Raw genomic sequence first — 26,556 nt, forward strand, 5'->3', positions numbered from 1 at the left:
ACAGTAGCTTTATTATCCCATGTTTTCACAACATATTATCATGCAATTCATATTTTATTGTTGTATTGATACTTAATAGTATTGTTTTTGTCCATTTGTATGGCATTTTAAGGTATTTCAAGACATTATCTTTATACTGTAGATGCCATTGTCTAATAAGGAGAGGGCTGCACGGCACAGACAAAATATCAATGCAGATCCAGTTGCTAGGGAGGAAAGACTAGCCAGAAGAAGAGCAAGGTATTGTTTTCGTGGTTTTATGGTGTCAGCAACAGAATAGGATATACAGTACTGTGATATAAAGCTGGGTGGATAACACTTAAAATTAAGTTGCACTATTACACTGTAGTTAATATTTTATTGCACTGCAGTTAAGGTATGACTGATGGATTATATCAGTTAATATAATATTACACACACACACACACACACACACACACACACACACACACACACACACACACACACACACACACACACACTGCTTTGGGTTAGGTTAATTATGAATTATAGATTGCATTTGTGTACTTGCATTGGATAGAAATTTACCAGTACCATTTTACGTTAATTACAACGTTAACTATCGTGCAATAATTGTGTAATAATGCAACTTAATGCAACATAAAGTGTTGCCATAGACCAAATCCTAGTAAAATGATTATTATTGACATTAGCAATGAAATAGTAACAAAAAAATGTTTAAGAGAGAATGGAAGAAGGAGTTGATTTAACTTTTAAACTTTTTATCATTTTATAGCCTACTATTAATAGACTACTAATAACATTTAATGGATGTGAATCCTTTTCTGTGCCAGTCATAACTATTAAATTTTTGTTTTTTAGCTATCAGAGAAGAAAGAGGGGGAAGGATGGCAATCTTGATCATCCACCGATTAATATAATGATGCAATCAGATGCTGAAAAGAAGAGGGAAAAATGAAGATTAAATCAGAGGCTGATGTTCAGAAAATTGATTTTTTGATATTCTGATGTTCAGAATGCAGAAATGTTTTGTTTTAATGTCGGTTGAATTACTTTTTATGCATTTTCTTTCAAATGCCTGATGAATGTCATGATATCACTTTGAAAAAGAAATCCATTGTTTCATAATGATTTTAAGGAAAACAACAGTTTTTACACTATGTTAATGGAATGTTTTTTAATTAATGCTTTGTCCTATGAAATCCTGTGAATGAAATTGTCCCCCCCCCCCCCCCCCCCCCTGTGTCTGTTAAAATATATTGCATAGTAAAACCCATATCCTTTATGTGTGTGGCGTATGGGTCATTTCTCTCTCTCTCTCTCTTTCTCTCTCTCTCTGCATGCACATTTTAAACATCTCACCCTATGTTTTACAAAATGTTATAAAACAAAAAGCAGCTAAAAGAAAAAATAATAATGCTGCTACTAATAATAGTTCATAGGATAATTATTGTTATTGCTGAAGAAATCACATTTAATCAATATTTGTGGGCCGGAGTGAGATGTGTCATTCAGGGTAACAAAATATTGTCATTCAGTATCACACCAGTATTTTATATTAAAATACAATAACTTTGTTTTGTTGACTCAGAAAGACAAAAACAAATCTCAAAGGATGAAGTGAAAGATATTTTCATAGATTTTTACATTATTTTCAGTGCAAGGCAGGATGTTTTTGTAGAAAACCTTCAACAAATTTTGAGTTGTACCCATGATGCATCAAATATTTGTTATTAAAAATGAAATAGTGTCATTTTTTCTGGGTAGTTATATTTCTGCCAGTCTAAGCATGGATATAGAACCTTGTGATTATGAAAAAATGGGCATAAAATTAAATTGTTTGAAAAAACACTTGGCGTTATACTGAATGACATTTTACCATGGTACATTCATGTGAATCACAATAAAAGTGAATTATTGATTTATTCTTGAAAATAACTAATATAGGGACATAGGTGACACTCCAATGAACATAAAAAAGTATTTTAGGGAATTGTAATTGCTGTTTCATTTTTTTCCTACTTTGAAAACCTTATACGTCTTTGACCCACGTATGTATGTATAAATAAAGAAACAATAAAAAAATTAATATTGTTTATATTCGAATTATTGTAAAGAAGTTGAAAAGGTATTATGTAAAAAAGATGTTCTTTTTTTTGTCCATTTGTCAAAGGCTAATTAATCATCCTTCCTCTTAATCCCTTATAGTAAATAGTACAAATGATTCTGCACCACTATTTACATGGGAACATTGGTTTGTATCTACAGTACAGACCAAAAGTTTGGACACACTTCCCCATTTGTTTGAATGAGAAGGTGTGTCCAAACTTTTGGTCTGTGCTGTATATACAGTATGTAAGTGAATACTTCTATGAATTTTAGGGAGTAGTTTTTCAAACGGGCAACGCTGCACCTTGGAAAGTCATAATGTGATTTCTGAAAAACATCCGTGAAAAAGTGATCTCTAAAGATACCTTGAATGCAGTTTTGTAGTTTCCTTTGTAGACAATGGTCTGTTTTTTCTAAAGACATGGGGTCATAGCAGGAAAGCAGAGTGCATGTGCGAGAAAATCCCGTCCACGCTGCACAATTCACGAGTGATTCATTGTCTCCCTCTAGTGGACATTATCTAAAACTACACATTCTTCATCGTAAAAGGGAAAACATAAATCATTTATACATCTATTATGTAAAATATTTATTACAGTACAATTAGTGAATATAGACTTAGAAGACTTAGAAGAAGATATAGCAAATTAAAATCTTACAAAAGTTTTTTTTTAATGAAACTTTATTTCAATTCCAGAAAATACAATAACATTAAAATAAATGGCAGACATCATTCAATAATATAAACAACAAACATACATAGGCATCATTATAGTCCCAAAAATATAAAATTGTTATCTTCAAAATAAAAGCTACAATAAAGTGCAAGTAGTTCGTGACATTAACAATTACACTAAATAATAAAAGGAAGGCAATACATTCAGATATCCGTAAACATTTCTTTTATGAGGTTGACAGTGGTATTACATCTCTTGTTATTAACCAATTGTATTGTGTCAAAATATATTTTGAATTCAACTTTAAAGGGAACTAAGGATGGACAGGATTTGGAGAATTTTGCCTTATGAATGTGAAACTTAGCAACAAGAATCATTACGTTGACCAGTTGTTGAATTTTGTAATTTTGGTTTTCATAATATAGTAAGATATCTTTAGCTTCTAATTTAATTACATTATTAGTTTGTATGTCAAAAAATTCTTCAAATTTTTTCCAGAAACTTAAAGTATGTTCACATTCATAAAACAAATGTATGGTGGCCTCTTCGTCATGTTTACAAAATACACATCTGCTATCAATGTCTACAAATTTGGATATAAGTTGGTTGGTGGGGTAAATATGATGTAACATTTTATATTGGACTTCTTTTAATTTGTTTGAGATTACAAATTTATAGGGAAGGAGCCACGCTGTTTTCCATTGAATGTCCGAAAAATGGGAGTTCCAAACCAATTTCCCTCTTAAGGTTATTTTCCTTTTACTGTAGAAGTAGTTTCTTATCAGTGTCACTAACAAATGCGACAAATGTCATGCCTCGTCCTGCAATTTAACCCATATGTTCTACTCTTGCCCAATACTTTCTCACTTTTGGTGGAATTATTTTGACACCATGTCAAAAATACTCTCGGTGAATATAAAAGTCTCCCCCCATGTTGCCATTTTACTTCCTTAGTGGCAAGACGCAACCTTCTTCTCCACTGGAAGTCGACTAAGGCTCCTTCTAGTACTCAGTGGCTCAACGACACCATGTTTTTTTCTGAAGCTGGAAAAGATTAAATATTCACTGAAGGGTAGTTGTAACAAATTTTATAATAAGTGGCTTCCCTTTCTTACATTCTTCCACTCTCTCCAGTCCCTGCCTCCTGATTGACGGATCCCCCCTCCCTCTCTTCTCTCATTCTTTCTTCCTCCTTTTTATCTATTTATTTACTTTTCCTTTGTTTTTGTTTTTGTTTTTGTTTTTGCTTTGGGTTTTTTGTTTTCTTTTTTTTTCGCCCCCTTTTTATTAATCTATTTTTTAATTTATACTGTGTAGCTTTAATACTTAAATATTACTTAAAATAATTTTCATTTATTTGTCATTATTTTGTGTGGATTTTTTGTTCTGTTCTTAATCAAAAAAAAAAAGGAGGTAGACTGTATATCTTTTTTTTTTTTGTTTATTCCTGTTCTACTGTGCCTTACCCCCTAATAAAAATATTAAAAAACAGAAGTAGTTTCTTATGTGTTTATTAGTGCGTACCTGCGTCGTCGTGCGTGATGACGTAGCTATCAGTGACGTAAGGCAAAATGGCGATGGCCTTGTTTCAATGGAAGGCTGCTCAGTTGTTAGCGGACTTAGAGTGAATATTTGCGGATTTTCCTCGTAGCTGTCGGTCATAGGTGACTTCTCGCAACGCCTACATGCTAAAGGTAAGCCTTACACGTCTTAATGGAGAGGATGAGGGTGTACGGGGTTGATTTCAGCTCATTTAAGAGGCTGGAGGTGTTGAGAGGAACACATGTGCTAGTCGGTGTTGTGCCGCGTTCCATTTACCTCGGAAATCGGAACTGGGAACTGAGAATGGCAGCCATCTTGGAATGGTAACTCGGGGGTGGTGAAGCTTCTCCCACTTTCCCAGTAGGGAATCCCACTTCGAGGGACGTTCCAGTTGAAAATTCCGACTGGGAACTAGGAAATTCCGACTTCCGAGGACAAATGGAACGCGGCATTACATTCACATTAATCTAATAATGTTGGTGAATTCTAATAATAATAATAATCTAATTATTCTTTTCACACTGTAAAATGTCTGTCCTGCACATCCTACAGACAGTACTGGAGTTGTAAAAAAGAATCGGGGGGATGGTGGATTTTATCATATGGGGACAGATAATTTGTGCTACATACAAATAATATGATATATTACAAATAATAGCACTGACCAAAACACCTGCAGAAATACTGCAGGAATGACAGAGCAGTAGTTAAATGCAGCCTTCTGTAAGCTTTAAATATCCACTGGGCTTACATCAAATACATCAAAACACAACAATAAAAAACAGTTTTCTGAACTTATCAATATGACTCTGTCCTTCACAGGATAAGTAACATGGATCACTGCAAAAACTCACAATCTTAACAAGAATATTTGTCTTATTTCTAGTTAAAATGTCTCATTTTAGTAAAAAAAATAACATAATTTTGATTGATTGATTTGAAGAATTTATTAGAAGAATTGCATAGGATCAGGTACAGTTTCATGACAGTACAGATTCGCTGATACAAAGTCAACTAAAAGGCATTATTCCAAGAAAGCATTACACTTGTTTACATTGGAGACCTTTTTTAACTCATATAACATTGACATACAGGTAAGAAGCAGTACTTTGTAGGGAAGATTGTAAAAAAAAATAAAGAAAAGGGGGGGATTACTGTTATTTTGCACCGAGAGAGACTAAAAAGGTGATGGGACAAATAGAATAAGCTAGGTAATACAAAACAAAAGCAGAAAACAAAACAAGAACAAGAAACAATAATCAGAAGGAACAGCGGGATGTGCAGTAGAGGCTTTGATTATTCCCAGTTACGAGTAGCAGCCTCCTGTCCTCCTCATTGACTCATTGGAAAAAACAACAATTTTCACCTGTTTCAAGTAGATTTTCACTTAAAATAAGTAGAAAAATCTGCATGTGGAACAAGATTTTATTGCTTGTAATGAGAAGATAAATATTGTCCCACTGGCAGATTTTCCTACTTATTTCAAGTGAAAATTTACTTGAAACAGGTGAAAATTGTCAAATAAGTTATTTTTCTGGTGTTATTTTTCTGGTGATGAATCTAAATGTTGAAATAGCAGTAAAACCACATTCATTGATGAAATGACATAAGGGATGGAAAGGGGGGATGGCAGTTTTACAGGGGGGATGATTTGGACCGTTTTTAACAAATTTATCTTATATCAGGTTTTGCTCTTATGGTCACAAAATATAATTTACTGACAGCTGGATTCATTTCTTTATCATTTTGCCTGCTAATAGTTTGATTTGTCACCAAATATTATGAAAATGGCTAAAAAATAGGCAAGGCAAGTTTATTTGTAAAGCACAATTCAACACAAGGTAATTCAAAGTGCTTTACATCAACATTAAAAGCGGCAAGACACAATTACACAGTAAATAACAAATAAACTAAGAAAAGAGGTGAAATAATAAAAAGCACAAGTTGTTAAAAAGTAAGGGCAGTAGAATACAGCAGGTAAGTATTTAATTTAGGAATATGCTTGAGTTGAGAGATTTGTCACCAAATATAATGAAAATTGCAAGAAATCAATTGCACTCAACAGTTTTGTTGGTGATTTATAATACCAGAACAATGTTTTCTAAGTTTATTTGCGTTCATTATATATGCGTGTCCACAAATATGGTGTTTATAACCTCTACAGAAACTTGCAAAGAAGAAAATCAATGATTGCAATTTGCAACATGTTTTATCCTGCTGCAGTAGTTGGTATTCTGTGAACTACATGGTGGGTAAAAGTAAAAGAAAGAAGCAGCTTTGCAGCTCAAGTTGTCCTTTTTTTATATGGGATCATTATGGCTGTGTTGTTTTTTATAGATTTAAACAGTGAAAATAACAGTTTTAGGCATGATGGGCTTTGATATTCATTGATGAGCCATTGGCGTCCTTTAAACCAGGGGTGTCAAATGTGCGGGCCGCATGCGGCCCGAGAGAGATTTTCATGCGGCCCGCGAGAAGTTTCCAACGCAAAAAAAACGAAATGTTAATTTACTAAAAAGGAAGGCATAAATAATTGCCATGAATTGCAGCATATCCGATAATATATTTCTTCTACAAATCCATCGTTATTCCACAAATAGAGCAGTTTTTGAAATTTTTTTAGTTTTCTAGAATGCATTTGACGATTTTATTTCTTTGTAGACGGTCGTTTATTTTTGTTAACTGACTACTATTATATATTTTTGCAGGAAAAATATCACTGCTAAAAAAGATGATAGAAGATATTTATTCGGAGAATTTCAGTTTTGAATACGAGGATAGTGACAAAGTAAAACAGTTAAAAGAGAAGTGCTGACTTTTTCGGCACACTGGCGTAAATATACACGCCAATTTTTAAAAATAAATACACTTAATTGTACTGGAAAAATCTCTAAATCACAAAGAAACACTCTCGGATGTAATAAGAAAGATTTTGATTTTAATTAAATTTCCTATAAAAAAGCGAAATTTTTCCTTTAGTCTTAGTAAAAAAGAATTAGAAAAAAAAAATTCGCACCGTTTTTGTTATTTTGAGCGTGTGGCCCGCGAGAAAAAAATTGGTCAAATCCGGCCCGCCAAGCAAAATGAGTTTGACAACCCTGCTTTAAACTAATCAACATTGTTGATGGCTTAAGTCTTTGACACTGAATGCTGGTGAGTAATTGTAGTTTTTCTGCCTTGTATCCTAGCAGTCCAGTGCAGCAGGTCCTTCCACCTCCTCCCCTCAATCAATGAAGGAATCCAAGGAACAATTGAGCGGCCCGGCGATCCTGGACCACATCAAGCCATGCTGGTACTGGGACAAGAAGGATTTAGCCCACACGCCGTCTCAGTCTGAGGGCCTGGATCCTGGCACAGAGGCGCGATATCGACGAGAGGGAGCCCGTTTCATATTCGACGTGGGGACCCGACTTGGCCTGTATCCTTGATGTTGTTCATTGATTTAGATTAGCAAATAAATAAGTGGTGCTTGATGATGTGGAATCCAAAATAGAGATGCACCGATCGATCGGTATCAGCCGATAATGCCCCTATCGGTTTTGATAAGCGTTCTCAAAATAATAGTTCAAAGCCGGCCGATCCGATGACGTTTACAATTGGGCTGCAACTAACGACTATTTTAATAGTCGACTAGTCACCGACTATTGAAACGATTAGTCGACTAATCGAGTAATTAGTAATTTTATTTTAAATTTAGTGTGAGGTTGCATTAATTATGTGGCAAATGATAATAATCACAAGAAAGATGGCACTAGAGCCCTGCTATAGCGGACTGTTTTCTTCATCCTGCTCCCGCTGAATTTCTGACCATTACCACCTGCAACGTGTGTTAGACTCCCGCCCGCTCCCGCAAAACTCTGAGAATTCATGCCCGCACGGCGCACAATAAAGATGCATTGATTTAGTGTCTTCTCCCGTCCCCCAAGAGAAAAGTCCAGACAAATCTATCTGATTTAATGTTAACATGATCATTGTGGAGCTTCATGAATAATTGACAGTTCATAGGCACCTGACTGAAAGTTAGACTCAAATCCATCTTTGTCATCAGCCTTTTTTCTCCTTTCGCGCTGCATCAATTATGTGATTGAGGTTATAGCAACGGGAGTAGCTGTGAGTGGCTCAAATAATACTAATAAATAACATAAAATAAACAAAGTGTAGAATGAAACGAATTGATTTAACAAATGAATCGCTTGGCCATTACATTGCTGTGGAGGGAGAGAAGCTGCTGACCGACTGCGGTCCCGTGCGTCTCTCTTCCAAGATGCGCCACAGACACTTAACGCAGTTTCTCCAAATATCTGACTTAATTTAATACTTTGTCAGGCATAACGTTAAAGCTCTCTTTTAAAGCCAAAATACGCTTAATATCTGACCAAGGTGAGTCCGTTTCGTTCAGCACTCCGACGTGCTTTCTCTTCAAATGCATTACCGACGTGCTCCCGTGAAAAGTAAGGTTTGCTCTGCAAACCTTTCAAGTCATCTTTTTATTCACGGTATCGAGACTAAAATGCTCCCAAACTTTTTATTTTATTTTTTATCAAAGTTTTATTACCCGCAGCTGCGCTCAGACGCTGTCGTGCATGCGCGACTCGACAGAGATTGTATTGAAGTGAAACGCCTCACTCCACTCCGTTGGAAAAACATGTCTGGCGACATTTTTGATTATCGATTTTTGTCGACAACGTCGACGAATCGTTGCAGCCCTAGTATACAACAACGAACCGGTCCCACGTCTCAGACCGAGGTGTGCCAAGAGGGGGTGACCGGCCTCGCCGGTATGGGAGTTTTACAATGTCCGAAAAGGACAACAAATTTGCCGTTTGCAAAGTGTGTGCAAAGGAAATACCCCAAGGAGGAATGTTATAAAAGAATTTCAACACAACAAACCTGATTGGACATTTGAAAGTTTCTCACAAGAAGGAGTATATTGAGTTTTCAAAGTTGTCTGCCGCTAAAGCCTGAATTAAGGTTCTGCGTTAAACCAACGCAGAGCATACGCCGTTGCCGTGACGCCGTCGTGAACCCTTCGGACTTCTCCGTCACTCCATTTTGCCGCGGTGCAGTACCCCCCACGAGCGCTATTCGATACTTTGTTTAGTTTACGGCCAAAGATCCTCTATACAGAAGATCACGCATTACCGTTTCTGCCAATGGTATGAAATGGTTTACACTTTCTGTCTCCTAAGTGGGCGTGGTCGACCCTCTCCCCACATCGTTTTGGAAGTGTTGTGAACGTGTGTGTGGATGGATCATGGATAAAAGTTGTAAGTTTACAACTTTTATCAACTTTTATATACTCACAATAACGTCATGTATTTAACTGGTAACCAGCATTAACTAGCTAGAAGGGAATTGGAAAACGACACCATCTCGCTCATTCAGGTCTGTGCAGCTGGTATGCGATATGACAGCAGCTAATATTAATAGCTAATTTATTTGGAAAGCTTTCATGCTGTGATCGGTGATCGGCAATATTGGGATCGGCAGATACTGCTTTTGGAGATCGGTGATCGGCCCTCAAAATCCTGATCGGTGCATCTTTAATCCAAAATAGTCCACAAGAATCCAAACTTAAAAAAAAAAAAATAAAAAATGACAATCCACTGATGTGTGAACTAGCTGCTGATATCTGATCAACTGAACAACTGTGAGATTCCTTGACTGACCGCAGACACTATGACACACTGGCGACCGGCATCATATACTTCCATCGCTTCTACATGTTTCACTCCTTCAAGCAGTTTCCCAGATACGTAAGTGAAGTTCATGTTAGCCTTGGTTCTGCTCTTTCCTGAAAGGACATTAAAGGTGTGGGGTTTATGTTTGTATTTCAACAGGTGACAGGTGCTTGCTGTCTTTTCTTGGCTGGAAAAGTGGAGGAAACCCCAAAGAAGTGTAAAGATATCATTAAAACAGCCCGCAGCTTACTTAATGATGTGCAGTTCGCCCAGTTTGGAGATGATCCAAAGGTAGGGTTTGTTTTTTTGTCTAACGCACCAGAAAGAATATGGCTCTAACAGGTTCAAATATTTTGGCACTTCCTCCTGACTTTGCATTTTCTTTTGCTTTTGTTAAATATAAAGCAGATTTTTTGGGGGTTGTATCATGCATGGCACTTGAAAGTAGCAACATATTTCTAATTGTGATTTAAAAGGAAGAATGTGAGTAGGTATGTGCCCTCTAAAGTCAAACATGTGTAGAGTGGCATTTTGCAGTAATTACAACTAATGATCTTTGAGAGTGGCTCATTTAGCCACTGAGATTCTGGCGAGCGCTCGGGTAGATCTGCTCTGGATTTTGCTGCCGTTTTTAAGTAAACTTAGTTTTCTGTTAAGTTTGTTTATACAACATTATGGGACATTAAAGTGTTTGAATTTGGCTTCATTCTCAAATTTTAATTCTTTACCTTATTAAAACCCAATCCTAAGATGTCTTCCCTCTCAACTTGTTTGGAGAGTTAAGTAAAATATTAAGGACTTTTAAAGGTCATTGACCACACCAAATTCTTTCCAAAGCCATCAAAGTAAAAGACTTGGATATATATGCATGCTTATCCATGCTGTACCTTCCTGTTATTTATTGCTTGTGTTGTTCTCTCAGATGTAAGTTGCTTTGGATAAAAGCGTCTGCTAAATGACAGTAGTAGTAGTAAATGCACACACTTCTCAATTTTCTTTAAATACAACTTCACTATGTTTTGGGAATGTGATCTATTAATAAGTTTCTGGAAATCAATTCATACCTTCACACAATCAGTTTTAGAAATGAATTTTGAGTTAAGCTCCGATTTGTATTTATTAAATGATACACTGGATCTTCAGTTAGACCGGAAAAAAAGCAGGATATTAATTATGATCACATACTTCGTTAAGAAATGCATACTTTTACTTTAGAAAGATGATTTCCCTCCAACTTTCAAGTTTTTTTTGGATCAAATTTCAGTTTTTTTACCATTGGAAAAATTAACTTTGGAAAAATACAATCGTGGTCATATTTTTCAAGAATTTTGGTTTCCATTATTTTCAAAACTGGAGAATTTTTCCAAAGGGGACCAAGGGGTATCTTTATTTTCGAACTTATGCCTTATATGTTTGTATGTATGTATGGATACATATATAGTTTGATATTATTGTTGCTGCCATTATTTATTTATTTATTTATTAATTTTTTAATTTATTTACCTATTTTTATATATATATTTATTTAATTTTGTTCTCCATTAATGCATGATTTTTATTTTTTTTTTTCCCTGGGGCAATTGTGGAGAGGGTGGGAATGTGGGTAGAATGGAGATTGTGAATGTGAAGATGTGAATTGTGAAATAAAAAGAAAAAAAAAAGAGAAAAAAAAATACAACTTCACAAATTTGGACTATTATGTGATGTGCCATTACATACGATCTTAAGAGAAAAAAAAAAAGTATATCTAGTAATGCCATGTTGTAAATTGGGGCAAAAACAAACAAAGGGAGTGAATACTTTCATAAAACAACATATTTGTCGCCTTATTCGTCACTGCAAAGAACATGAAAGATTTCAAGACATTATTGCAAGACTTTGTGTAAAGCATTTTGGGTTGTGAGATTGAGTCACCGCTTTAAATCTTCCTCTTTGTTTAAACAGGAGGAGGTGATGGTGCTGGAGAGAATTTTGCTCCAAACTATCAAGTTTGACCTGCAGGTGGAACATCCCTACATGTTCCTGCTGCGCTACGTGAAGCAGCTCAAAGGTGACCACAAACACGGCGTCACAAACCACACAGTCTGACCACCTCTTCCACAAAGAACCACTAAAGAGCCAAGGGCTGTTCTGTTCTTCTTAAATGTGCAGGGGAGAAGAATAAAGTGTGCAAGGTGCTGCAAATGGCTTGGACGTTTGTCAATGACAGGTGAGCGAACAGCACAGAGGCTCCAGCTCCCACTTTTCCTTTTGTTCACGGGAGGGCTGCAACAACGAATCGATAAAATCGATTATTAAAAGCGTTGGCAACGAATTCCATTATCGATTCGTTGTGTCGCGCGATTATTACGTCACTCACTAAAGCCTGATTTATGGTTCCGCGTTGGATCGACGGCGTAGCCTACGGCGTAGGCTCTGCGTTGGTGTAACGCGGAACCATAAATCAGGCTTAAGTCGCGGAGCTGAAGTTGAGGTATTTCGCCCGGACTACATTTAATGCGGCACAACGTGCTGACGCCGCGGACCTAAAGGAAGAAGAAAGAGGCGGCGGATTTGTTTGGTTTTAGTAACATCATGCTCAGGCAATGAGTCTGCAATGGCCCAGACGGAGACACATGTAGCTCAGTGCTTAACTTTTATTTTTAATTATTGTGGTCCGTTCTCCTATATGTTCCCCCTCTAACCCGGTACATGCATAGGTTCCTCTAAACATCTGTTCCCGCTACAGTTTTAACTAAAAGAAAATGTTCTCCAATACAGCAGGTCTGATAATTGTATTTTGAACACTGCCAAAACTCAAAATCTTATAAAGACTTTAACTTAAAACTTAACTAGAACTTAAAATTAGCTTGACACAAATGAAAGTTCAATTGAAACACGTGGGAAAAACACCTAATCTTTTAAGTGATGTGTGTTATCAGGTGTAATGGCATTTTTAGGTTAGAAATAAGAAAACTTCATAAGATCCTTAGTTTTTTGAGTGAAGGCAGTGAGAGAACAAATTGTAATGTTCAAACAAATCCTGTTTCTGATTTGTGTTTTTCTTTATTTTTTATAATTTATTTATTGTTCTGACAGCTCAGGTCCCTTTTAAACAAATTATACCTCTTTTGTGCACTTTATTTTTATATATTTGGCAGATGTAAATCATACATGTGTATTTTTCTGTGTTAGTCCATTTAGTTTGTTTTTTTTAATCAATACTTTAAAAGCTCAGGGATGTTCAAGGAGCAACCTGTTTGTGAACTTTCTGAGGATTATCTGCACTGTGAATTTGCACTGTCAGTTCTGTTTTCGAATGGTTGAAATTTAATGCTTTTTTTTTTATTATCCGATTAATCTAAAAAATAAACGACAGATTAATCGATTATTAAAATAGTTAGTTGCAGCCCTAGTTCACGGATAACCTCACTATATTTCAGAGTAGGATTCATATTTAAAGCATTATTGTCAAACTTACTGAATAATAAGTGCACTGATGAATCCATCCCTGATTTAAAACAGCCTGTTTATTTTGTAAAGAATGATTCAGAGTTGGGAGTCGCCGTGGTTTAAGAGGCAAACCACAGAAATGCAATGTCTGATTCAAAACAGCTCTGTTGAATGCATCATCTTTTTTGTTTGTCCAGACACTTCATACATTTCTATCTTTTTGTATTTGCAAAAGTAAAACGGTTTAAAAGTAACTGAGCACATGATTGGGTAGAATTGGGGGGGGAAAAATTTTATACGATCTCTAATTTAGGAAGTATTTCCCCGATTAAACTGAAACGACATTAACCACAACGTCTGTGTCCCTGGCAGCCTGTGCACCATGTTGTCTCTGCAGTGGGAGCCAGAAATTATCGCCGTGGCTGTCATGTACTTGGCAGGCCGCCTCTGCAAATTTGACATCCAGGAGTGGACCTCTAAGCAATCATCCCGCCGGTGGTGGGAACAGTTTGTCCAGGACGTCCCAGTCGAACTGCTGGAAGGTACGGGCTTATGAAAACTTGAGTTTTTGCCTCTTGTGTTTAATATCCTCCCAGATTCCACTCAATGCAAACATGCCTTGGTCCTCCAGACATTTGCCACCAGATCCTGGACCTGTACTCCCAGGGAAACAAGCCCATCCCTCAGCAGATACAGGAGAAAGAGCGAGCACCGGCCCCTCCGATCATTGTTTCTCCAGCACCGCAGGGACTGCCCCCGGCCGTCAACCCTCCTCCCCCACCACCAAAAAAGACGTCTCCTCAGGGTGGCAGCCCTGCACGCCAGCTTAAACGCTCACACGTAAGAACACGCTTAATCCGCATGCTTAACAACATCAGCAGCAAAGCCAGAGGAAACTCCCCCTGCATTTGTCTCTAACATTCTCAAGTTGTTTTCAAATTCAGCAGTTGGCATTGAATTTGAGGCGTATCTCAACCTGTTTGTTTATTTTGTTCCAGACATCTCCAAAAGATGAACCAAAAGCTCCAGGTAACATCTCTCCAATATAAGACCATCAAAAGAAAAGAAAATAGATAGAGATACACACACACACACACACACACACACACACACACACACACACACACACACACACACCGTATTTTCCGCACTATAAGGCGCACCTTCAATTTTTTCAAATCTGACCATGCGCCTTATATATGGATCAATATTGAGCCGCAACAGGTCTCGCAACTCGACAATAATAAAACAGTTGTTTATTCATTTTGGGAGTGAATGGAGTTGTCAGAAAGCTGATTTGTCATCTATTAATAAAGTTTGACTGACCTATCTGTTTTGTTGACATTCCCTTTAGCGCAGCACCGTCTAATGCAGGGGTCAGCAACCCGCTGCTCTTTAGCGCCGCCCTGCTGGCTCCTGAAGCTTTTTCAAAAATGTTTGACCTTTTTTTCCTCTATTTTTTTTTTTTTTTTTTCTTCTTTTTTTCCTTTTTTTCTCATTTTTTTTCTTATGTTTCTTTTTTTCTCTTTTCTTCTCTTTTTCCGTTTTTCAAATTTTTTTCTTCCTTTTTCCTTTTTTTAATCTCGACATTTCGACTTTTTTCTCGAAATTTCGACTTTTTTTCAACATTCCAACTTTTTTCTCGAAATTTAAACTTTTTGCTCGACATTTTGACTTTTTTCTCGATATTTTAACTTGTTTCTCAACATTTCAACTTTTTTCTCGACATTTCGCCTTTTTTTCTCGACATTTTGACTTTTTTCATGAAATTTTGATTATTTCCTCAACATTTCGACTTTTTTCTCAATATTTTGACTTTTTTCTCGAAGTGCATAATGAAAAAAAATCTTTTCCCCCCAGTTCTAACTAATATAGATACATACAGCATGTGTTGCTTTCATTCTAAGGCTTATACATACAAGACTTTTCATTTTTTGCGGCTCCAGACATATTTGTTTTTTGTGTTTTTGGTCCAATATGGCTCTAAAACATTTTGGGTTGCCGACCCCTGGTCTAATGGATGCAGAACGTAACTCCAGCCTCTACTGTAGCGCCTTATAATGCGGTGCGCCTTATATATGGAACATGTTTTAAAATATGTCATTCATTGAAGGTGCGTGTTATAGTGCGGAAAATACGGTACATACTTTATTTATCCCAAGCTGGGAAATTGTAAATATCTCACTGTAACAGAAGATAAAGACTTTGTTTTTTTTTCTCTGTCTCTCTATTTTCCAACATTTTCTAAACATGTAGCGTACACTGACGACATTTAAGTATGTCTTGCATAATTTGCAGAACAAGCTGGATCAAAGATCCCCCGACTGGAGAGCCCCATGCCTCCACTGCCGGCAGCACAGCCTCCTCCTGGTGAGCACGACCGCATCTATATCTGTATATATCAGCTTTGTCCTGTTTAACTTTGAATAATTTGAACTTGTGTAGGTGTGCAAGTCGTGGGCACCCCGGTGTCTGTTTGCACGTGCCACCACGTCAGGTCTATAATGAGCAGCCGGTCCCTCTGCCTGCAGCTTATAAAGCAGCCCGAGGTCATTAGTCTGCTTATGTAATCACAATTTGTCTGGACATTGTTTCAAAACACACGCATACTCCTAAACTATCCCAGACCAATCTGATTAGAGCTTAATCCCGATAATGAGACCTCCTGTGTGGCTGCAGCCGCGTAGTCTTGGCCGGGCTGTGTGCGTGCGTGCTCAGTGTCTGGGAACGGGGAGGTTATGTGAGATCACGTTGGAAGCAGGATTCAAGCCTCTTACTGACTAATTTACGGTGAATGTTAGGGGTGTAACGATACACTAATCTCACGATACACGATACTGAGGTCACGATAACGATACGATATTATAGCAGTATTTTTTAACAACCTTGCATGAGGAACATATGACTGGAAAACATGGTCTTTTATTTGAAAGACACAAAATACAAAACAATGCTGTGCGTTTGCCCTATTGTTACAGTTTGTAATGCTTTATAACTGTTTAAGTTTTAAAGAGAAAGCCAGGCCAACCATTTTCCACAAACTGAACTAAAAGTAAATGTCAGGTTTGCATTATGATCTTCAGTTTCATACAAGTACAAATATTTTGCCACAAACTGAATAGTTTCTCTCATGTATGATTTGACTTTTTTCTTTTCCAGAAATTTAACAACTAAAATTAAATAAATAAATAAATACATACAATTTTACATCATAAAAAAGATTGATTCATGCTCACCTTATAAGTGTAAGAGGAGATTTATTTTTGTTAAGAAGGTTATTTTGGTAATTCAGGGTTCATTATTTTATAAATATATTCTTTATATTCTGGTGTAAATCAGGGACTAGTTTATCTGTAGTGATTAGTCTGTTTTAGATTGGGCGGAGTGATACGCCACAGTACGGCACTAGGTGCTGTGTTGATGTTCTAAAATCCTACACTGTTGAGCGGACATTAAAGTACACTGGAACTCAGCAGAAGTTGTCCCGTGTTTATCCTACTCACGACCCCAAAAAGGTTTAATTTAATAAGGTAAGGCTTAACTCTACACCAGACTTAAAAGTTCAAAGCTCAAAACCCTGCAAGAGTCCCGTGATCGGGACTGCAAAACGGGACTAGTTTCTTCTGAGCTGAGGAAGATTTTGGTCCGCGCGGCCACGGTCGGATGCGTGTTACTAGTCAACACAATAGATTAATATTAATAACCCAATATTGCGATACAGTTTGTCACCTCCACGACACGTTTTGTGACGTCTTTGTATCGCAAAATTTCGTGGCACGATATATTGTTACACCTCTAGTTAGGGCTGTGCGATTAATCGATTTTAAATCTAAATCGGATTTATTAATCACAATCAATGTTAAAAAAGGAAAATCGGAAAAATCGATTTTCCTTTTTTGCAGCATTACAGACAGAGCTCGTCTAGTCATCTTTGTTTGGTCAAGAAAATTGTAAATGTTGTCACTTTACTAAACTAAAGGAGGATTTACAGTATCTTTCAATTGCACTTCATTCCCAATAGGGAAATGTGTTTGCTATTTTTCTTTACAAATAAAGATAAAATATTTGAAATAATTTATTCCATTGTCTTTTGTAGTTTTAACAAAAAAATCGAAATCGAAAATCGGGTTTTCAGAGAAAAAAATCGGGATTTTATTTTTGTCCAAAATCGCCCAGCCCTACCCCTAGTGAATGTTTAACAAGTTTGTTTCTCTCCTCTGTCCCGTCACACCAGCCCCTCCTGCAGAAGCAGAACCAGGGAATGAAGCAGCTCCTCCGCCCCCACACGCTCCCCCTCCACACCAGCCTCCCCCGTTGCCCCACCGCCCTCCTCCGCCTCCGCCCTCCAACTACCTCATGTCCACCACCAGCTCCTACATGTCGGGCGAGGGTTTCCAGAGCCTGCAGTCCATGATGAAGACCGAGGGTCCTTCCTACGCCCCCATGCCGCCCAGCTACGCCCCTCCAATCCCTCAGTACCACCCACACGTCTTCCCACCGCCCGCAGCTCCACCTCCGGGTCCTCCACCTCCCTCCAACTACCCACCGCCCAGTATGGCCCCGGCCTACCCGCCCCCGGGTTACAACAGTTACCCTCCACCCCGGATGCCTCCGGGCCACGTCCCTCCCCCAGGGATCGGTCTTCCCCCGGGCGGATACCCTCCTCCTCCTCCCGGGCCCCCAGGACAGTCACAAGTGCCCCTGCCTCCTCCGCCCGGCATGCCCCTGAACCGTGGCGGGTGGATGCGATGAGGCCGCGGCCCGCACATCGCTGGGGATCGAGGCCTCCGGAGACTGAGAAACAACTAGGAACGTTTTTTCCTTTTAGAAACCGAGGAAAGTGGAGCTGCTTCATCCCAGCGTTGACTTCAGATAAACATCTGCAGGGGTTTTAAGTGAAGGCCCATCAGCACATGATCCACAGTTTTGTTATGAGAACCAGAAGAAGAATCCTGAATGATTTTGAATTGAATAACTTTAAAAATCTTAAGTATGGTACTTATGGTAATCCAGGATAAATAACTGGCTATTATTTTTATTTTTTTCCAGAAAATAGTGAGAATAATTAACTTTTTCCTCTTTTTTTTTACCGTAATTGCACTAAAGTATGTAACATGTGAGCAAAGGTTAAATTTGGTATTCACTTTATTTTCTATTTCCTATCTTGTGTTTTGGTTTTCCTGACTTTCCAGTTTCCTCAGCGCCGTTTTGCCTTTTTTAGTTTTTCCGTACATTTCCAGTTTTAGTGAGAAAGTAAGATTGAAATAAACGGATGGCTGAAGGTGCAGTTTTTCATTCTGTTGTAATATTTCTTCAAATGTTTGGTCATTTTATTTTACTCTTGTGTTTTACCCAGTTAATATTTTCAGTGAATCAGTGTTGCAGCCGGTCTTTAACGGAAGTGCAGAGCAGAAACCTTTCATCTATCACCGAACATCCTGCAGTGCATTTGTTTATTCCAAATTTCCTTTTCCTTTGAAACAGATGCTTTGGAGAGCTTCTACATGTGCCTTAGGCTTCTCTTCTGTCCCCCTAGCTGTGGTTTAGCTGATGAACTGTTCTGATGGTATTAAAGAACAGCTTTTTCTATTTTGATCTTGTGTTTTCACTTTATGCAAAGTTCAAAAGTACATTTGGTGCTCCGGTGAGGTTCAGATGACGTGTCCATGCCGTCAAATATTGTTGAGTAACAGGTTTCCTCATGTTGGAAATGTGATTTTAAGAAGTTAATGAAAAAAATCTTTTTTTTTTTTTACCCTCCCAAGAAAATGGTCCCAGAATAATTCTGGATGAAAACCGAGACCGGCTGCAGTCGGGCATTCCAGCAAAATTAAAAACATCTGAGTGGTCGATACATGTTTAATACAACAGCAGCACTCAGATGTCCAGTCAAGAGTTCAGACCTGTTCCTCATCTAGACTGTGGGAGGAGCAGAAAGCCAGAGGAATGGTCCAAGAAAAGGGGAAAAGAAAAAAACCTTACCTCAGATTTAATCTGCAAAAATATCAGAGGTGTCTTCAGTATTCACATTCATTACTCAGGTAGAAGTATAGATACTAGAGTTTAAAAATACTCCTGTAGAAGTTGAAGTATCAACTCAAGTTTTTTACTCAAAGTATAAAAGTACTGGTTTCAAAACTACTTAAAGTATAAAAGTAAAAGTAATGTAAGGGGGAAAAAAGCCATTAAGGACAAAAGCCATTGAAAATGAATGCATCTTAGTATAATGCAAATATATTAAAGAACCATATATGTGTACTATTGAGCATTAACATGTGTTTCAGAGAACAGCAGATATGACTAGTTGCCTATACGTATTGTAATGGTGCAAAAAGTCAAACTTCAGAGGCATGTTATCATTTATCCTAACCTTTATTGGAATGTACATCCAAGTTTAGTTGCAGGAATCTGAGGGAACGGATGTAAGAACAAAACTGGACAAGAACATCTGAAACAACCACAACCAAATTCACTCTATCCGGATGGAGCAATTTAACTGGATAGTTTTTTTTAAAGGCCGAAATGAAATAGAGTAACGAGGCTGTTTTTAAAATGTAAGGCGTAAAAAGTACAGATAATTGCGAGAAAATGTAAGGAGTAAAAGTAAAAAGTCGTCTGAAAAGTAATTACTCCAGTGAAGTATAGATAACCAAAATTTCTACTTAAGTAAGGTAACAAAGTATTTGTACTTTGTTACTTGACACCTCTGAAAAATATACATCATAATTTCACATGGATGAAAGTATATTAATTATATATAATGCATCAAAGTTTGCAGTCGAGTTACCTGTTTATGAAGTAGAAATTGAAAAGTATTATGAACATACCAAATTAAAGAGATGGTAACTTAAAAAGGGACCTTAAGCATTTAAGACATTTATTGCATTTTCACTGCCCGTGTTCTTACTATCGACCACCAGAGGGCGCTCTAATTAAACCAATTTAAAATCTGTAGCAAAAAGAAAGAAGACAGCAGTTCATGGCATTGTTAAGCAACTTGTTTATTTTTTTCTTCCCATATTTTTTTTTTCTAAAAATGACCTATTTCCATGTTGATTTCACCTGCCAAATGTTCATATCATTGAATTTCATGTAAAGAAGTTACAGTCATGCTAGTTGCTACAGGAATATACATTTATGCTGCAGATTCTAGGGATCTGTACTGTGGTTTTAGCATAGAGGTGGAAAAGAAAGCATCATAGGTGTACAAAAAAGAATTATTGGGTTCCAAATCAATACACAGTGAAAGAAAACGTGGCACATCTCAAATCAAATGCCATTTATTAAATATTCAAAACTGTATCATGGCTTTAGATCAGTTCCTAGAAAAAAGGACACTTTTAAAAAATAATCCTCTGATTAATTTCGTTTTTTTTTTCTTCTTTTTGGACCCATTTTTAAAACGATGGTCAGTCTGAGAAATGTTCTAATTTGGAACAAATAGCACTAGAGACGGGGGAGCGTGGGAAGACGGTCACTGAACCAATCTGTCGATGCGATCGATTGAAAAAGATGGATCGCTCAGTAACCGATAGCTCTCCGGTCTCTATTTTACACCTGACGATAAATACATTTACAAACTTTTGTTTGCTCATTCTGACATCAAGAAATACTGGTTTTGTTAGTGTATGATGGTGTGGAGATATCAAAAGGAAGACTTACTTCTCATATTCTAAGACAAAAAAAAGAAATTGTAGACTGCTTGAACACATCTGCTGAATCCACAAATGGAAAGGGCCTCATTTTATAAGTCTTTAAAAAAAAAAGTGTACAAGGAGTGTATTTCTGGACCTTTAAAATATTATTGCAGTTAATGGTGCACTAGTTTTTGTGTGGATTCAGAAAATGTCTTGGACAGTCTGGAACTGTGTTGAAACCAGAGTTCAACAGCTAGATGAGGATTCACAGGCAGATGCTAGAGCTGCAAAAGAACCAGCCACCACACACACACATTCACACACGCGCACACTCGTACACACACACACAAAGTCACGGATGGGTGAAGGTAAAGCTTTAGCCCTCCCAACCTGAGAAAATGATTGTCCAGCATGCACACAGCATACAATTTTTCAGTTAGTCCCCCCCTCCAAAAAAGTTATCTATCCATCAATCAATGGAAACTGTAGATTCAGAATGGCCTTGATACATTTTCAGAGGTTACGGAGAGAAGAAATACTAACAATTCATGAAGAAAAGACAAAAAAAAAATACTGTTTTAATAAAGCAAACCCTGTTTAAGCTCTGGATTTTGTGTGCTTTTTAAAAACTGAATTATTGATCGAATGGCCACGCTAGAATACAAAATAGATCAAAGTAAAATCAACAGTAACAATGAAGTAGTGCTATGGTTTTATACATAATATACACGAGTTAACAGTGATCCCTAGATGGAGTTATCCATAGACTTAAGAGCAAAAGGTGCTAGATCACAGGGAGTTTCACTCAGTTAACAGTTTAGAAGGCTAATCCTACTTATACTTGTTGACCACTAGAGTGGGTAGGTGGGCGGGTACATTTGACATGAGCTAAGGTTTCTACAGGAGGTACTATCAAGACTTATCTGAACATACCACCCTTTCATTCCAGCAGCACGGTCTGTGTTTGAAATGTGTTGCATTGCCAGTTTATAAATCGCACAACTATGCTCTGGGAAACAAAACAAGCTAAAACCGGTGGCACATTTGTAGCCATTTGAAGATAGAGGATGCTACTCATGTGATCAACGCAGAAAAGAGGTGAAACTAGCTGCCAGTTGTCAACGTAAGCTTTGAGAGATAAAAACATGTCATACAAGTTAAATATGGACGACCGAGTTCTTTCTGTAGCCGTCTCAGCCGGTCTCAGGAGTGTTGGTGGGAGTGGGCGTTGATGGGTGGCGTGGAGGCGGGGCTGGCGGTGTAAGGGGAGGAAGTACTGGGGATCCTGATCTGTCGACGCGTCGCCGGTTGCCGGGCTACATCGGCCCCTTGAACTGGTTCCCAGAGAGGTGCTGTCGGACGGACAGCTTTGATCCTGCGGCATCGCCCAGTTTTCTCCAAACCACCTGCGGACACGAGTGGAGAGAGGAAGAGAATCAGAGTCACGTAGTAGGCACAGAGGCAGGCCGGGGGAAAAACTAACAAAAATCAGTTCTTTAAGAGTTAAATCTTTACATTCACGCATACTAGGGATAGGCGGTATGGACTAAAAAAATTATCACGATAATTTCTGGCATTTATCCCGATAACGATAAAAATGACGATAAAAAAATACCAATTCAACTCCACCTTTGTAACTATAAATCTATCACCACATTCAGTCTTTGGAGCCCCCAAAACACTGCTCTAAAAGATACTAAATGCTACTAAACTACACCAATTAAATTGAATTGATAAAAACCAATTAAATGAGTCCACCTGTACTGCAAAACTGGAATGACTCAGATCCGCCATGTTTGTTACACAAACACTTATCAACGGGAATTTATCTTTCTTTCTTTCCTTTCCTTCCTTCCAGGCTCATATCTTTCCTTCCTTCCTTCCTTCCTTCCTTCCTTCCTTCCTTCCTTCCTTCCTTCCTTCCTTCCTTCCTTCCTTCCTTCCTTCCTTCCTTCCAGGCTCATATCCTTCCTTCCTTCCTTCCTTCCAGGCTCATATCTTTCCTTCCTTCCTTCCTTCCTTCCTTCCTTCCTTCCTTCCTTCCTTCCTTCCTTCCTTCCTTCCTTCCAGGCTCATATCTTTCCTTCCTTCCTTCCTTCCTTCCTTCCAGGCTCATATCTTTCCTTCCTTCCTTCCTTCCTTCCTTCCTTCCTTCCTTCCTTCCTTCCTTCCTTCCTTCCTTCCTTCCTTCCTTCCTTCCTTCCTTCCTTCGATCCTTCCTGGCTCATTCATTTCCTTCCTTCCTTCCTTCCTTCCTTCCTTCCTTCCTTCCTTCCTTCCTTCCTTCCTTCCAGGCTCATATCTTTCCTTCCTTCCTTCCTTCCTTCCTTCCTTCCTTCCTTCCTTCCTTCCTTCCTTCCTTCCTTCCTTCCTTCCTTCCTTCCTTCCTTCCATCCTTCCTTCGATCCTTCCTGGCTCATTCATTTCCTTCGTTCCTTCGTTCCTTCCTTCCTTCCTTCCTTCCTTCCTTCCTTCCTTCCTTCCTTCCTTCCTTCCTTCCTTCCAGGCTCATATCCTTCCTTCCTTCCTTCCTTCCTTCCTTCCTTCCTTCCTTCCTTCCTTCCTTCGATCCTTCCTGGCTCATTCATTTCCTTCCTTCCTTCCTTCCTTCCTTCCTTCCTTCCTTCCTTCCTTCCTTCCTTCCTTCCTTCCTTCCTTCCTTTCTTCCTTTCTTCCTTCCTTCCTTCCTTCCTTCCTTCCTTCCTTCGATCCTTCCTGGCTCATTCATTTCCTTCCTTCCTTCCTTCCTTCCTTCCTTCCTTCCTTCCTTCCTTCCTTCCTTCCTTCCAGGCTCATATCCTTCCTTCCTTCCTTCCTTCCTTCCTTCCTTCCTTCCTTCCTTCCTTCCTTCCATCCTTCCTTCGATCCTTCCTGGCTCATTCATTTCCTTCCTTCCTTCCTTCCTTCCTTCCTTCCTTCCTTCCTTCCTTCCTTCCTTCCTTCCTTCCTTCCTTCCTTCCAGGCTCATATCCTTCCTTCATTCCTTCCTTCCTTCCTTCGATCCTTCCTGGCTCATTCATTTCCTTCCTTCCTTCCTTCCTTCCTTCCTTCCTTCCTTCCTTCCTTCCTTCCTTCCTTCCTTCCTTCCATCCTTCCTTCGATCCTTCCTGGCTCATTCATTTCCTTCGTTCCTTCGTTCCTTCCTTCCTTCCTTCCTTCCTTCCTTCCTTCCTTCCTTCCTTCCTTCCTTCCTTCCTTCCAGGCTCATATCCTTCCTTCCTTCCTTCCTTCCTTCCTTCCTTCCTTCCTTCCTTCCTTCCTTCCTTCGATCCTTCCTGGCTCATTCATTTCCTTCCTTCCTTCCTTCCTTCCTTCCTTCCTTCCTTCCTTCCTTCCTTCCTTCCTTCCTTCCTTCCTTCCTTCTTCCTTCCTTCCTTCCTTCCTTCCTTCCTTCCTTTCTTCCTTTCTTCCTTCCTTCCTTCCTTCCTTCCTTCCATCCTTCCTTCGATCCTTCCTGGCTCATTCATTTCCTTCCTTCCTTCCTTCCTTCCTTCCTTCCTTCCTTCCTTCCTTCCAGGCTCATATCCTTCCTTCCTTCCTTCCTTCCTTCCTTCCTTCCTTCCTTCCTTCCTTCCTTCCTTCCTTCCATCCTTCCTTCGATCCTTCCTGGCTCATTCATTTCCTTCCTTCCTTCCTTCCTTCCTTCCTTCCTTCCTTCCTTCCTTCCTTCCTTCCTTCCTTCCTTCCAGGCTCATATCCTTCCTTCATTCCTTCCTTCCTTCCTTCGATCCTTCCTGGCTCATTCATTTCCTTCCTTCCTTCCTTCCTTCCTTCCTTCCTTCCTTCCTTCCTTCCTTCCTTCCTTCCTTCCTTCCTTCCTTCCTTCCTTCCTTCCTTCCTCCCTCCCTCCCATTTTTTTGACGGTTTATCGTGAACGGTAAAATATCGCCCATTCCTAATGCATACATGTTAAACATTATAGTGCTGCTTCTTCCCTTCCCTCTCCGTGAGGTTGGTCTGTCGACCGCTGAGCGAGACGAGGCCCCCAGGGGACCCCCGGCCATCCAACAGAGGGACTATTGTAGTGCTCCCCAGATTCCTGGCCCCCGTCACATACCTCTGCAGGACCCAGATACCCACAATCTCTCTCCCCCTTTAATCAGCGGACCTTTTATTCCATACCAGGCCTTTTCAGCACTCACAGAGAAGGATGGAGGGAAATGAGGGGCAGGGAGGGAGAAGAATAGATAGGGGGGAGGCCGTGGGGCGGGAGGAGGCCGCCCTCCCCCGCCGCTCCAGTTTAATTGCTCTGACAGCTCAACTATGAGCTTCTACCGAGCGTTTTCAGCGGAGAGGTGGAAGGAGGAGACAGCAAACGGGGTGGATGGATGGATAGATGAGAGGAAGGGGAGCGGGAGCCGTGTCCCGGGTGCTGCTGCGACTGTCATTTGAAACTAAATGAGTCTAAATGAGCTCCTCATTAGCAAACGCAGCTTAAAAACTACGTGCAAAAATGCTGATACGTGAACAATTAATTGAACCGTGCGATATAAAGCAGTAGACCTTTTTTTTCTGAATCTGAGCAACAAAAAGAGTGAAAACCTGAATAAAATGTAATAATTAAAACAATCTAATTAGTCGGATTGGATGCAAATCAATAACATCCGAGGTTCAAGAGTCTTCCCTCTTGTAGGTGGAGGAGTTGGCCAACCTGAAACTTGCACCATCATGACTTCAGCTTTGCAGAAAGTCTGCAGGCGAAGCAGAAAACCGATCTGAGGTTGCACAAATCAAACGACAGGAATCCTGTTTCTGAAAGATTGACACATGTTTGAGGCAGAGGTGTGGCGCATTAGTGCACACGGCACGGCTAACTTATATGGAGCCAAATCAAGGCCAAAAGTTTTGCTAATTTGAAAATAAAATTTGAACCTGAAAATTCTTTTTTACAGTTTCAATTTTTTTTTTCAGTTTCAGATCTTTTTTTTTCAGTTTCAAATCTTTTTTTTCAGTTTCAAATCTTTTTTTTTCAGTTTCAAATCTTTTTTTTCAGTTTCAAATTATTTTTCAGTTTCAGACTTTTGGCCCCGATGTGGCGTGGGGGGCGTGGCATCAACTGAGAGGGGCGTGGCATCATGAGTGACAGAGAGAAGGCGGGGGACGTTCCTCAGTCATGTTGCCTTCAGGAAACGTAGGTTGCAGAAGTTATCAGTAGAATATGATTCAACACTGTATAGATACACCATATTCACGTGAATTCGGCAGTTGTAAAAAAGCTGATATTAGTGACACATTGGTAAGTATGTAGAAGCTGTTGGAACTGTACTTGTAAGTATGTGGAAGTGGGAAATGTCAAGTGCTAGTTAAGTGGCTGTTGAACTGTACAGTCTGGTGTCATAGGTCTTAATGCTTTTGTACAGCGATTGGTGTCAAGTATCGTTATACACTGCATTCACGTGAATATGGTGTATATACAGTGTTGAATCAAACTTCTACTGATAACTTCTGCAACCTACGTTTCTGAGGCAACATGACTGAGGAACGTCCCCGCCTTCT

The 26,556-nt window shown here is 38.9% G+C and overlaps 2 protein-coding genes across 6 annotated transcripts in view; one reads left to right on the top strand and one right to left on the bottom strand.

The window, feature by feature from the left end:
* Positions 1 to 4,328: 4,328 nt before the first annotated feature.
* Positions 4,329 to 19,018, top strand: ccnk (cyclin K). 2 transcript variants are annotated; one of them, XM_061746457.1, is made up of 11 exons: positions 4,329 to 4,462; positions 7,499 to 7,728; positions 9,985 to 10,066; positions 10,151 to 10,282; positions 11,936 to 12,041; positions 12,143 to 12,200; positions 13,796 to 13,965; positions 14,055 to 14,263; positions 14,422 to 14,452; positions 15,722 to 15,793; positions 17,658 to 19,018. In XM_061746457.1, exons 1-11 carry the CDS (start codon positions 4,454 to 4,456, stop codon positions 18,173 to 18,175), a joined length of 1,617 nt encoding a protein of 538 aa, XP_061602441.1. In that variant the 5' UTR covers positions 4,329 to 4,453; the 3' UTR covers positions 18,176 to 19,018. The 2 variants fall into 2 exon arrangements, with proteins under 2 accessions (XP_061602441.1, XP_061602442.1); XM_061746458.1 differs by having other exon boundaries at positions 4,336 to 4,462; positions 7,502 to 7,728.
* A 1,382-nt stretch (positions 19,019 to 20,400) lies between these two features.
* ccdc85cb (coiled-coil domain containing 85C, b) overlaps positions 20,401 to 26,556 on the bottom strand; it is a 67,722-nt gene continuing 61,566 nt past the window's right edge. For all 4 annotated transcript variants that reach the window (XM_061746316.1, XM_061746314.1, XM_061746313.1 and 1 more), the window contains one exon: positions 20,401 to 22,466. In XM_061746316.1, coding sequence (XP_061602300.1) covers positions 22,377 to 22,466 — 90 coding nt within the window. In that variant the 3' untranslated portion in view covers positions 20,401 to 22,376. The remainder of the gene's footprint in view (positions 22,467 to 26,556) is intronic.

This window comes from Cololabis saira, chromosome 18, assembly GCF_033807715.1.
Source record: "Cololabis saira isolate AMF1-May2022 chromosome 18, fColSai1.1, whole genome shotgun sequence".
Lineage (NCBI taxonomy): Eukaryota > Metazoa > Chordata > Actinopteri > Beloniformes > Belonidae > Cololabis > Cololabis saira.